Below are 13,228 nucleotides of genomic sequence, written 5' to 3'. Positions count from 1 at the left end.
TGTTGGAAATAAAAATTAAATTAAGCACATCTAGGTATATGAAGCAAGTTTAAAAAAACAAAAAACAAAACAAAAAACAAACTCCCAGTTCTTTTATTGTCCTTGAGAAAACAACCGGTGCCGCTGTTAAGGACAAAAAAATAAAATAATACAGTGGAACTGTTGCAGGGGTTTTCTTCTGCTCACAGTTTTAGGCACCTGCAAGCTTACTTTGTCATCCGTCACAGTTTGAAAGGAACAGGACACCATTTTATCCTAGTTATTTATTAGTACAACAACTGGAATTTAACAGAATGCAAATTTAGTGCATCCACTGTTCTTTTTTTTTTTTTTTAACCCCTTCGCATGACATACAGACATGACAATGGCATGTACTGTATATATGTATACATAAATGGTTGTTGCTCATTATGCATGTTTTTGAGCACGCTACTTCCTACTTTTCCTTTCTAAATAGACAACAGTTATATACAAAGGAATAGACCAGCTCCTCTTTAATGGTTTAATATTCTATATGCTGAGTAATTTACTTGTTTATTTTCTTTGGTCACACAATTTCGGAAAGAGTTATTTAAATTTAAAGGAGATTAGAAATGAATGACACAACAACAATAACTTTATTTTATGGTAATATCAGTTTTAATCATTTTATTCATTGGATTTTGAGTTGCTCCACCAGGTACCCAAATACATTATTCTAAAACTATAAATATGATCCTATCCCCCTAAAATGGAAAAGTATGATGCACATAAGTATTACACTACTTCATTATAATTCTAACAACAATCATTACACTAATACTACTACTATTAATAATACTAAATAGCCTAAACTTAAATGCAAACTTTTAATTTTAAGACAGAGAATGTATCTGTGTGTACATACATACGTAATTTTGTTTTTGTTTCTTGTTGCTAATATCTGTACAAAGATGTGGCTTCCCTTTTCTTGTGCCTGTTTTTAAGTGCAACCATTTGGTATTTGGTAAGGAAGAATTTGGTGTCATTAGATAGTTGTGTTTAAGTGAATGTAATCCTAAGGCTAATACATAAACTGCGTAGTCATCTCATTTATAAATGACAAACTCAACATGAAAAATTGAAACAACCATGGTCTTTTGTCATGACTGATGAGCTCATTACGTACAGTGGGGCAAAAAAGTATTTAGTCAGCCACCGATTGTGCAAGTTCCCCCACTTAAAATGATGACAGAGGTCAGTAATTTGCACCAGAGGTACACGTCAACTGTGAGAGACAGAATGTGAAAAAAAATCCATGAATTCACATGGTAGGATTTGTAAAGAATTTATTCGTAAATCAGGGTGGAAAACAAGTATTTGGTCACCTCAAACATGGAAAATCTCTGGCTCTCACAGACCTGTAACGTCTTCTGTAAGAAGCTTTTCTGTCCCCCACTCGTTACCTGTATGAATGGCACCTGTTTGAACTCATCATCTGTATAAAAGACACCTGTCCACAGCCTCAAACAGTCAGACTCCAAACGCCGCCATGGCCAAGACCAAAGAGCTCTCGAAGGACACCAGGAAAAGTATTGTAGACCTGCACCAGACTGGGAAGAGTGAATCTACAATAGGCAAGCAGCTTGGTGTGAAGAAATCAACTGTGGGAGCAATCATCAGAAAATGGAAGACATACAAGACCACTGATAATCTCCCACGATCTGGGGCTCCACGCAAGATCTCATCCCGTGGGGTCAAAATGATCATGAGAACGGTGAGCAAAGATCCCAGAACCACACGGGGGGACCTGGTGAATGACCTGCAGAGAGCTGGGACCAAAGTAACAAAGGTCACCATCAGTAACACTCTACAACGGCAGGGAATCAAATCCCGCAGTGCCAGACGTGTTCCGCTGCTGAAGCCAGTGCATGTCCAGGCCCGTCTGAAGTTTGCCAGAGAGCACATGGATGATACAGCAGAGGATTGGGAGAATGTCATGTGGTCAGATGAAACCAAAGTAGAACTTTTTGGTATAAACTCAACTCGTCGTGTTTGGAGGAAGAAGAATACTGAGTTGCATCCCAAGAACACCATACCTACTGTGAAGCATGGGGGTGGAAACATCATGCTATGGGGCTGTTTTTCTGCCAAGGGGACAGGACGACTGATCCGTGTTAAGGACAGAATGAATGGGGCCATGTATCGTGATATTTTGAGCCAAAACCTCCTTCCATCAGTGAGAACTTTGAAGATGAAACGAGGCTGGGTCTTCCAACATGACAATGATCCAAAACAAACCGCCCGGGCAACAAAGGAGTGGCTCCGTAAGAAGCATTTGAAAGTCCTGGAGTGGCCTAGCCAGTCTCCAGACCTCAACCCCATAGAAAATCTGTGGCGGGAGTTGAAAGTCCGTGTTGCTCGGCGACAGCCCCAAAACATCACTGCTCTCGAGAAGATCTGCATGGAGGAATGGGCCAAAATACCAGCTACTGTGTGTGCAAACCTGGTAAAGACCTATAGTAAACGTTTGATCTCTGTTATTGCCAACAAAGGTTATGTTACAAAGTATTGAGTTGTATTTTTGTTATTGACCAAATACTTATTTTCCACCCTGATTTACGAATAAATTCTTTACAAATCCTACCATGTGGATTCATGGATTTTTTTTCCACATTCTGTCTCTCACAGTTGAAGTGTACCTCTGGTGCAAATTACTGACCTCTGTCATCATTTTAAGTGGGGGAACTTGCACAATCAGTGGCTGACTAAATACTTTTTTGCCCCACTGTAAATAAGAAATTGACAGGAATCCTGCTGTTTAAGTCTCATTTTTAGTTCTCATGTAACACAATCATGTAACATCGACCTGGCAATCATCACACCTCTGTTTTAAGTGACACCTTCCTCCTCCTCAAAGTAAATTCTACACTGTCATTAGTAGAGTAATCCTCAGCCACTTCTATGAAAACAATTTACTCAAGAATTCAGCTTTTTTAAAACAATATTTAAGTAGTTTTAAGCCCCGTTCTATATTATAATTCCATAATATTTCTCTAAATTCATGTGAAGCAGATTAAAAAGCTGCCTTGGTTTAATGTTAGCTCTGGTTTCTCATTTTATGTACTTTCGGATATCATAGCATCTGACAGTGTTTACAGTGCATAAAGGCTTTCCTTTGAGAACTCCACTGTGAATCTCTTTGCTCTGATTAACAATGAGAACTGACTGAAAAGAAACCAGTGCTATCAAACAAACAATCACAGCTTTTGTTGTGATGCATCATCTGCATTTTGATGACTTACGAGCCAGTCATAATCTTCCCCAATCCTCAATCCACAGACCTCATACCCACGAAGCCTAAGAACAAATCTCTTGATTCATCATTGCAGGTAGCAATGCCAGCATGAAGCTTTCCATCGAAAAGAAGAGCAGTGTTTGGATCTGCCGAGTTTAAATGTTTTACACGTGTAAAGTGGTTTTCTGTCTTTTCATATGATTTTTAAGGAAGTAGTTCAGATAAAGGCCTAATAAAACTGAAATCAATGGAAAATCAAATCCAGGCTTTGGCGTAGTGGTCAGTTTATAGCTTGATTCGATGCATCTCTGCATTTTTAAATGCTCTGTGAAAGAGGAGGCTTTAGCATAATTTGCACAGAGGAAGGAGAGACTGCCATCAGTTTTCACTAATGAGCCAGGGATTGTTAGACCAAGACTGAAATAATCCATATTCAAACAGGGAGACGATGCAGCTTGGATCATTATCTAAATCCTGATAAATTATGTTGTTATGTTATGTACAGTATATATCTGCTTCTGCAACACAACAGCGATTTATATGAAGATACAAGTCTTCATTTTGATCCACTTAATATATTTGTGTCTGATTTACTCCATATTTTAATTATTTGATATTGTATTTCACCTTGTAATGCTAATAATATTCTTCACTGAGAGGGAGCATCAGCTAAATGCAGTGATTGAAGATCCTTTTTTTATGTGTGCTTGTCCTGCTCTTTTTTACTTACCTTTTTTCTTACTTTTCTTGCTAATTCTTACTTTATTTTACTTGAGATTAGGCGGGAAACAACCTGTGGAGAGTAATTATATTCCAAAAAGCATTATCTTTTTTTAACTCAGAAAAGAAATCGATATAAATTTGTTCCACCTCTGCATTATGTAGATGGTAGCAAAACAGCATACATAAAAATTTAAACAAGGTCATTGGAGTGAAATAAAATTGCCTGAGCTTCACCCACTGCTCTTTGCATGCATCGTGCACCTTCATCCACGCGTTAATAATTCAGAGCCAGGTGACAAAACTCAGGATTTACTGCTTAATGAGTAAAAGCTGGTGCAGAACAGTTTTGACATAACACAGGACGGATGCAGTGTTGGGATTACGTCAAGGCTGAATTAACAAAGGAGCAAATTGGGCAACAGCCCTTAGCTGTCCAATGCTCCTGACTGTGGAGCAGATTTTATTTATTTATTTATTTATCTATTTTGTGTTAAATTAATGAACCATTTGCATTTATTTGGGAATATTCACAAATGAACCACTATACCAGCTTGTAAAGCCAAGGGCAACGAGGTGAGTCCTTGATCTTAAAACTTTGTCTCGAGCCCAGTTTAAAATCTTTTAACCTGAAGCAAAATTCTGAAAAATAGAACAAAGCCATCAGATTAAGCATCCCTTTACTCTTTATTCTAACATGTTGCATGTTGTTTAATGAACCTTTTAAATCAAATTACCACAAAATACGTTTAAATTTGGGAAATGTTTCACCAAAGGGGAAAAAAACAGAATACAGGCTGAAAGAATGAAATTTGAAGCCTTGATATTTTCGTCATTCTGGCCCTTCAGTGGTTCCTTGAAACCAAATATGACAATGGATAGATATGCTGGGGATATATAAGACACTCCGTGCTCACACAGTAAGGATTTATCAGTCACATAAGTAGCCACAAATGTAAGCATAGCCTTCTTTAATGTTTAATTTACTCTAAATGGGACCATAATTTACAAAATGAACATAATGCTCTCTTACATAGAACTCAGCCCAGTAAACTCATTAGGAACGTTTTAACTGAGACTATAAATCAAGGTTGCGTTAGGGTCAGTTTCTCATAGACTTCTTTATGTAGTGGGAAATGCTATGTATACATTGTTTTGGTTTAAATTGAAAACCAAATATATTTTTTATATATGGAAATGAATTTAAAACATCTTGATTATTGGACTAACATGTGTGTCATTGGCAGGAGGCTCCAAAACCAGTCGGTCAAACTCTAATTTGTAATCAACTCACATCCAAAGTGTCTGTCTCTTCCCTTCTGTCCCTGGCCCAACAGACCACATTAGTACAGTCACACCAAGGACATCCATTATGAGTCACATTATCCTCTGCTTCAGTAATAAATAATTGCCCACATCCTAATTTACTCCCCATGCCTTCCTCTTCACTCACCACCGCAATCGGCTCTAGTGCCACTAGATGGCGACAGCACCAAGCGAAAACCCAGAGTGCACTTGACAACTTCTCTGCCTCCAGACACAAAGCCCGTGACATCATCTGCGAAGGGACAGAGGGTGTGCGAAGGACAAATGTCTTGAAATGCATTACATCATTCGCCACTAATATGATAATATATCTCAAGCAGTGAGTGCGGTGCCAAGCATGAGAGGGGCCATAATCCATACAACGGTCGCTTCGAATGGGAACAAGAGGATAAAATGGAAGTGCTGGTGAGGGAGGAGTGAAGGGGGGTCCACACTGGAGTCGGGAGTGCAATGCTGAAGGTTATTCCAGACATTATTCCTCAATGAAAACGGTAGAGGAGAGCAGGCAATAATCATAGTACATACTAAGCAAAGGAGAGCTTTAACGCTCTGTCTGTCTCCTGTCCTTGTCTGCCTTTACCCTGACAGAGCTTTGCTTTTTTTCTCTGCCAACACTTCACTCATTTTTCTTGTCATTAGTGGAAAAAATAGTGAAGATGCCGCTGAAGAGAAAAAATGAGACATAGGTGGATGAGAAAGGAGATTTGAAGAAGGACTGATAAGTATAAGACGAGATGTAAGAGTTGAAAAACTGATAAAGACTAGACTTGTGAGACTTAGAGGAAAATTAAGAAGTAATTAAGAGAGATGGCAGATAAGGATAAAGAGGATAAAACAGCAGTTATGAAAGGAGAACTGAAGCTATAGCAACATCTGAAAAAGAGGCAGGGCGATGGCATAGTGGTAGGATGAAAATGAAAGAGGACAGGTGAAAGAGCAGGAGATCAAAGGATGCTAGAGAGATGAGAAAGGGACAAGATGGTTTGAGGAGAGAGAAAGAGGAGAGCAGAGGAGGACTAATGTCAGGTGAAAGGAAAGGTGTTGAGAGAAAATTAGAAGAATATTATCTGTGAGAAGGAGTGACAAGTCGAAGCAAATGGAGAGAAAAACAGACACTGAAAGGAATGGAGGGAGATCTAAACTGCAAGAGGGAGAGAGAAGATTTAAAACGATAATGAGAATCAGGGAGAGGAGATACACAGAATGACAAAATGAAGCAAGGGAAGAGGAAGGGAAGACTCATTTCAGGAGACACCCCGAAATGAGTTTTAAATGAGAGGAGTGACTAAGACTCAGCAGATGTTTGTTTTGGCTTTGTGCACTGTGCTCCACTGTCTCCCTCGCACTCAGGTAAACACTATCACTCTTGCTTGTGTGCTATACATAGACACACTTACTTACTTTTCACTCCAGTCTGCTTGACATGAGAAACTGTCAAAACAACTGTTTGAGTGCTGTATACTGCCAGTGTGAGTATGACCTAAATAAACAACAGCACACAAGGTGCACAAACTACATTTAAAGTATTTTTAGCCCCATCCCGGAGTCTCATTTACAAAATGAACAAAATATAATTTTATAAAATAAGCTCTCTGAAAATTGGGTTTTGGTAGCATAAATAAAAGGAGCTTTTACCAATGTTCTTATGAAACCGTGTCTTCTTTTATTTTTTTTTTTTTAATACTGTGAAAAAATAATTACATAGAATTTGAAAGAAAAACTGAAATAAACAAAAACCATGAAAATAAAAGAACATTTCAATAATATCTTGTATGTTTTGCTTACATGTTTACAGTTTCTTTTTCTTGACAAAAGGATAAACAAAGAACCCAACAAGAACATAATACACATGTGAACAATATATAGGGATATTTAAAAAAACAAAAAAGAGGATTATGGAGAATATATGCTTACTTAAGCACACAGGCTGTCCCTCTTTTGTCGCGGTGTACACCTTCATTTCACTGTACCGATCATTGTCATCATATGCTTTAAGATATCAAGCAGAACATCAGTTAATCTTGTTCGCTCGTGCAGCTGTTTCGGAGAACAGACAAGCTCAGCAGCTGGATGAGGGACAAGTGGACCAGTTCAGCTTCTTCCTCGTTTCCATAGGCTATATGCCACGTCTCCTTCAATCTGTTTTACCAGCTGTTCAGCTTTTCACTAGGGTTTGACTGATATATTGTTTGAAAGGTCACAAAGAGCACTGTTCATTTTTCCCAAAGTGCCACATATACATTGTTTACATGGAACTTTGTAAGTATTAAGAAGATCAAAATACACATTTTGAAGCGTTTTAGAATACTTAAAAATTTAGCACCAATCGAAGCGCCTGAAAATGAACCCTTCTAACAGGGCACATTATGTAACGTTAAATGATGATGTTGTTCGCTCAAGGCCACTCAGAATTCTCGGCCATTCAATTCAGTTACAGGAGTTTACACTTTTTAAAATTTAATGTAAGCAACCAAATGTAACAAAGTTGTGTGCCTTTCTGTTTTGACTTAACAATACTTTGAAAGTGTGTTGCAATAATAGGATTTCCTGTTTCAAATCGTTATTTGGCCAATCAACATCCATTAACAGAGTTTTATTTGTGTTTCACGTTAATTCTGAATGATACTGTGTGAGTGAACACTAGAATAAAATGTGGTCTTTTTTTGTCCAGAAGCAGATGTTGACAATTATTTTTGCTGATGAGCTCCATTCACTGCTCTTCATTAAATATTGCATATGGGAAATGGTTTTATCAACTGTGACTTGCTTTGACAGCTTTGAGTGTTTTCTCAGTCAACTTCTTGGGGTCCCGACGTCATGAGCAGAAGTGAATCTGGCAGCAAAATCAAAGGATGCTGCAGCTTGAAAGTCAGGAAGGCCTGCCTTAGAAAACATACTCTACTCTGAGACCATAACTTATAAAGTGAACATCATGTTGTGTTAGTAAGAGTTGGAATGATTGACAGAGCCGATAAAGTCATCAGCAAAGTGTTAATTGAAGTCATAGATAATGTGTTGGGGCTATTTCTCCATAGACTTCTACACAAACTGACTTCTTCCTTCACCCAAAGTTATTTGCTGTGTACTGTACTGCTCTGTGTCCCTTTGTGTCATTGGCATTTAACACAGAAGGTTTATTTCTCATAGGATTAGCTTTCATTTGAACTTTGCGCATGGACTGAAAATTTTTAATCTGCCATCGGTGATTAAATTATGACACTATTACGGGTTAATGAAACAATTAAAGCACATCACCTTGGAATACCAGTACCATTTTGATCTCAGATGAGGTTGGATGTAAACTAGATTACAGAGTATACACAGTAATATGCAGTAGTAAGGTTGCAAAAAATATTTTCAAATATTCATTTAACTGTTAAATATTACATTTTCTTTGTGTAGCCTAGCTGTGGTCAGGAGTGATCTCCATCATGCCAGCAGGTGACAACACAACTGTTTGATCGCTATTATATTTGCTGAAAATATCAGTCAAACCCTAATTTTTAAAGCTCAGTGGTTCCCACATATTTCAGATGATATGAAAACACACTTGGGTTACATGTAGCCAAAACACACGCACTCCCACAAACACTCACAATCACATATGAGCTTAAATAAACACAATAAACACAAATGGCTGTTGCATTTGTTTTTCTGCTCAGTTCATTTTTTGCACAGTCTTCTGGCACTCACTGGAAACTCCAAAAGGTAAAAATGGACACCGAGCCACTTCAGTCACTGTTGGCCGGGCCTGTCACAGCACAGCACAGCATGGAACGGAGCAGTTAGCTGTTGGTCTGGCCTGAATATAGCCTGCGTTGGCCTAGTTGAGGCAGAATTTTGGCTATTTGTGGCCTGGCTGGGCAGTCGTTTTGGCCACGGATGCACAAAACCCTTCTCACTTTTCACTGGGTTGATTAATTAGAACCCGTCTATCTGATGCATACAACATAAAATAAAGTACTGTCTTTAAAAGTTAAATCACACGCTTTCAACTACAGTGGTGATGAATCACTATAAAGTAATAGATTTTCTTGAAAAGAAACATGATTATGGAATAATTTAACAATGGATGAATGTCATGAGCTCATGAAGCTATATAGTCTCTAAAAAAGACACCCGACATACAAACATTTATGCAAGCAAGATAGATATATCGACCCCATATGTTGTAATCTTGGAAGAAAGCTATGCTGCGATGATTTTTTTTTTTTTCCATGAAAAGGCAGGTTCATCCTCTAAATTTGGAAGCTTGTAGGTGGCAATTAATATGACATGGGGGAGAGAGTAGAGTACTCCTTCTACATAAGAGCATCAGTACACATTGCAGTGACAGGTACATATGGAAAAGGGGGGAAAAGGACATAAAATAACAACCCAGTGGGGTAAACACCTCTTCTCTTCCAAATCACACATCTTTTCGTTGCTGAACCAAATCTAAACACATGGTCTGCATTTTTGGCATCTGTGGTGTCTTTTACATATTCATATGTCCCCACTGTCAACAAACCGTAAACAGTAAAGAGGTAAAAACTAAGTACCTGGATGGCCTGGCCATGTATTTGTTGGCCTCAGTACCTCCTCTGTGTCAAATGTACTCCTTCTACACAAGGTCATAACGACATTGTATGTCAGATGCAAAATACTGCGCAGCTACAACTCTGTAAAAGGGTTGTAAAGAGGTAATAGTATGCAATACCAAGGCTGTGATAACCATATAAATTTAAAAGGCTGCTCCACCTGCCATTCTTTTCTCTGAAAAGGTTTATATAGTGACCTTGGAGCTACAAGGTTCAATCTGATGTTCTAATCAGAAACGGTGTGTCTGTGGTTTCATTTCTCTGTGTTTATTCAAAACAGAGGCAATAAATACATTTTTTACAGCCCCTTAGCACACAATTACCATAATATACCGAGAGGGGTTGATAGGGCGGCTGATACACTCAATGATTACCTCTGGAGGTGCTGAGATTTCAGGCTTCCCTTTGCAGCCTGGGGTCTTATTTTAAAACACCACTATTATCTGTTCTCAGATTTTAACTGCTGTAGAATAAAGGTACAAGTGGGTGAAACTTTATTGCTTCTGCTCTCTCGTAACTGTGTCTGTCCAGTAAAGTATACACAGTACAGTATGTGCTCTTAGGAAAAGGTACAATTCCCAAGAGTTGCTAAAAATGTGAACTGTCTTAATCTTTTGTGAGCAATAAAACTGGAGATCAGCTGATGAACCTTATAAGCTAAAGGTCAGTATATAGTGAAGACTGATGCTGCTGCATCTAATCAACAAACACGTCACCAGAAGGTGAAGTTTTGAAGTTATACGGTGAAGCAATCCAACCAAATCTCAGTAACAAAGTGTGCAAATTGTAACAACATTAGTGTGATAATCATTGCAAATGGCCAAACAGCTATTCAGTGACATTACTTTAGAGGAGCAACGTTTTAAATGCTGATCATAGGGGTTAAAGGTCAATCACATGCATCAAAAGCTGACACAACATAATGGGAAAAATCTCGGACATAACATACCACCAAATTCCTGCTGCAGTGAGGAAACCAGCATACTTACACATACTTCAAAATGTACAAAGTACCATATGAGCTAGATAGAATCCTCTGTACTTTCACTTTGATATGTTTGAACCTTCTCTTTGCTTGCAAAGTTTACAGCACAGCTCAACCTGAGCAGCTGCTGCTTCTCCATCCATTTCAATTGAATGTCGTCAACATTTGAAAAAGGCAGTCCAGTCAGAAGACTGGAAGTCAAAGAAAGAGCTTCACACCAAACAGAGATATCCATTAAAGACATTTGCCTTTGCTGGATATTCATCATTCTGAAGTGAAGCTCTTCATGTTTTTTCTAATTTAAGTCTACAACATCCACTTTAAAAACACCATCCATCTCTTTGTAAAGGAACGTTTCCAATACGATGCCACATACACATTAAAAAGTGAGTGTCACCCAAAACGCTGAACCTTTGGTCCACAACTCCTTATAAAAATACTATAAAATGTTTCTGAATGCCGTTTTTTTTGTTTTTTTTCAATACCGTTCCGTATAAATATGGAAAAAAAAATCTATTCTACTGTGCAAGTGATAGAAACACATACGTTTTTGACACTGAGGACAGGGGAGGTATCTTTTTGTACAAATTGCAGAAATTCATTTAATGAAAAAGCACTCCCACCTCGTTTCACAAAAACCATTTATAGCATTGACCTTGAGTGAAATGTATAGAAATGCATCATGATGATAAAAATGAAAGATGGGGTGAAGGAGCATAGAAACGCTTGCTACCGCTCCGGTCATCTTAGATGTGGCATGTACAAAATCTCATCATCCAGAGCACCTCATTGTCCACGCTTTACAAAAAGAAGACACGTCTTAATAGTTCGTATGTGTTGGCACATAAGCACTGGCACTCTGGTCACTCACCTTAAGAAGCTTTGTCCCATTTAAATCAAGGTAGATCTTGTAAGGAATGGCAATTGGGTGAGTTTTAGTGAGGAAAGGGGAGTCAAAAAGTGCCACATATACTATTAGTCCAAGCTGCCCCATTGATGCAATACATAGAAACAAATAGGCTTGTAGAGATCTGTGTGTGTGTGTCTGCACATGTGTGTTCTGCAATTTGTTAGAGTCACTAAATGTAAAACGTGTGACTAGCAGAGGGGTTTGCTGTAGGTCAATGTACTGCATCACAATGTATAGTTTTGTACAAGGAAACATCTTTAAAATGACCCTAATCTCCATGTGCGGTTATTTACAGAGATGGGGTGGCAGGACCATGTGATGGAAGAAAACGGTCCAAGAGCAAGATGAGAATTGCTGGAAGAGAAAGGATCACTCGGCATCCCCTAAGCTCCTCTTCTTCATCGTGTCTTCAAAGTGCTCTTCTTGTCTTTTTGTCTGTTTTCTCTTGATTGTGGCTCTCGCTGTTGTTTTTATTGGAGCATAAACATTGCAGACAGAAGATCTTCTTAGATGTGTATGAATATCGCTGTGCATGTGTTGCATGTATTGCTGTGAACCGTACAATATGCGATGCTGCTAACTGCTGGGTGTTTTATCAACTCAGAAAATTAGCCGAATACCATGCAGTGGTTAGGATGAAAACAGATTCTTAGGTGTTTATGTATAGATATGAGGGCATTTTTTGAAAATTTCAAAGATTTTTTTTATGTTTCTGTGTAATAAGTACTGCTCCTGTAAAAAGCAAATCCAAAAAGCTTGTATACCACTTTCTCACACATGAGTCTGCATTCGTTGTGTGTGTCTCTGCGAATAGTCAGAAGGTGGAGATGAGTATGAGAAGCGAGTGGAGCTTCCATACTTTCCCAGCCCTGTTTCAGGACTTTGTGGTCCTGGTCCTGGTCCAGGTCCTGGTCCTGGTCCTGGTCCTGGCCCCGGTCCTGGACCTGGCCCTGTCCCTTGTCCCGTTGGGTACATCTCATAGGCTGGCCCTTCCTCTATGGGTGGAGCAAAGCCCATGCGGTAGCTGGGATACTGGGAAGGGTATCCGTAGTTGTCATAAGCCAGTTGGGTGGTGCTGTCCAGCAGGCCACAGTCTCCAGGGTATTCTCCGGGTGACTGAAGAGCTGGATTAGCAGGGGCTTGCTGGCTTTGTGCTGCCCTGGAGAATGTGTTGAATTGGGCATAAGTAGAATGGGACATCCTGGATGGTGGACGGGGGTCGTAGCAGCCAGCTCTTGAGCCCGGCACCGCACTGGGGGGAACTGCACCGCTGGCAGACGCAGAGGGTCCGCTGGAAGTCGCTCCTGCTGGTCCGCTGCTTGGGTTTGGAGAGCGAAACTCTCCCTGGTAGTGGACGACCCGGGACTGGGGGCGCGCCTCGTCATGGGTTGTAGCACGGACATTGTAGTAGCCATTGGTTGGATCCTGTGATCAGAAAAAGAATATAGATT

General features: G+C 39.3%; 1 protein-coding gene across 2 annotated transcripts in view; it reads right to left on the bottom strand.

Moving 5' to 3' along the window:
• Positions 1 to 6,950: 6,950 nt before the first annotated feature.
• The window catches only part of kirrel1b (kirre like nephrin family adhesion molecule 1b), an 80,612-nt gene continuing 74,334 nt past the window's right edge, over positions 6,951 to 13,228 (bottom strand). For both annotated transcript variants that reach the window (XM_014413488.3, XM_014413491.4), the window contains exon 15: positions 6,951 to 13,202. In XM_014413488.3, the coding sequence (XP_014268974.2) occupies positions 12,549 to 13,202 (654 nt within the window). In that variant the 3' untranslated portion in view covers positions 6,951 to 12,548. The remainder of the gene's footprint in view (positions 13,203 to 13,228) is intronic.

This window comes from Maylandia zebra, linkage group LG18, assembly GCF_041146795.1.
Source record: "Maylandia zebra isolate NMK-2024a linkage group LG18, Mzebra_GT3a, whole genome shotgun sequence".
In the NCBI taxonomy this organism is placed as follows: Eukaryota; Metazoa; Chordata; class Actinopteri; order Cichliformes; family Cichlidae; genus Maylandia; species Maylandia zebra.
Note: the sequence above shows the minus strand (reverse complement) of the source record. Positions and strands in the feature narration are given on the sequence as shown.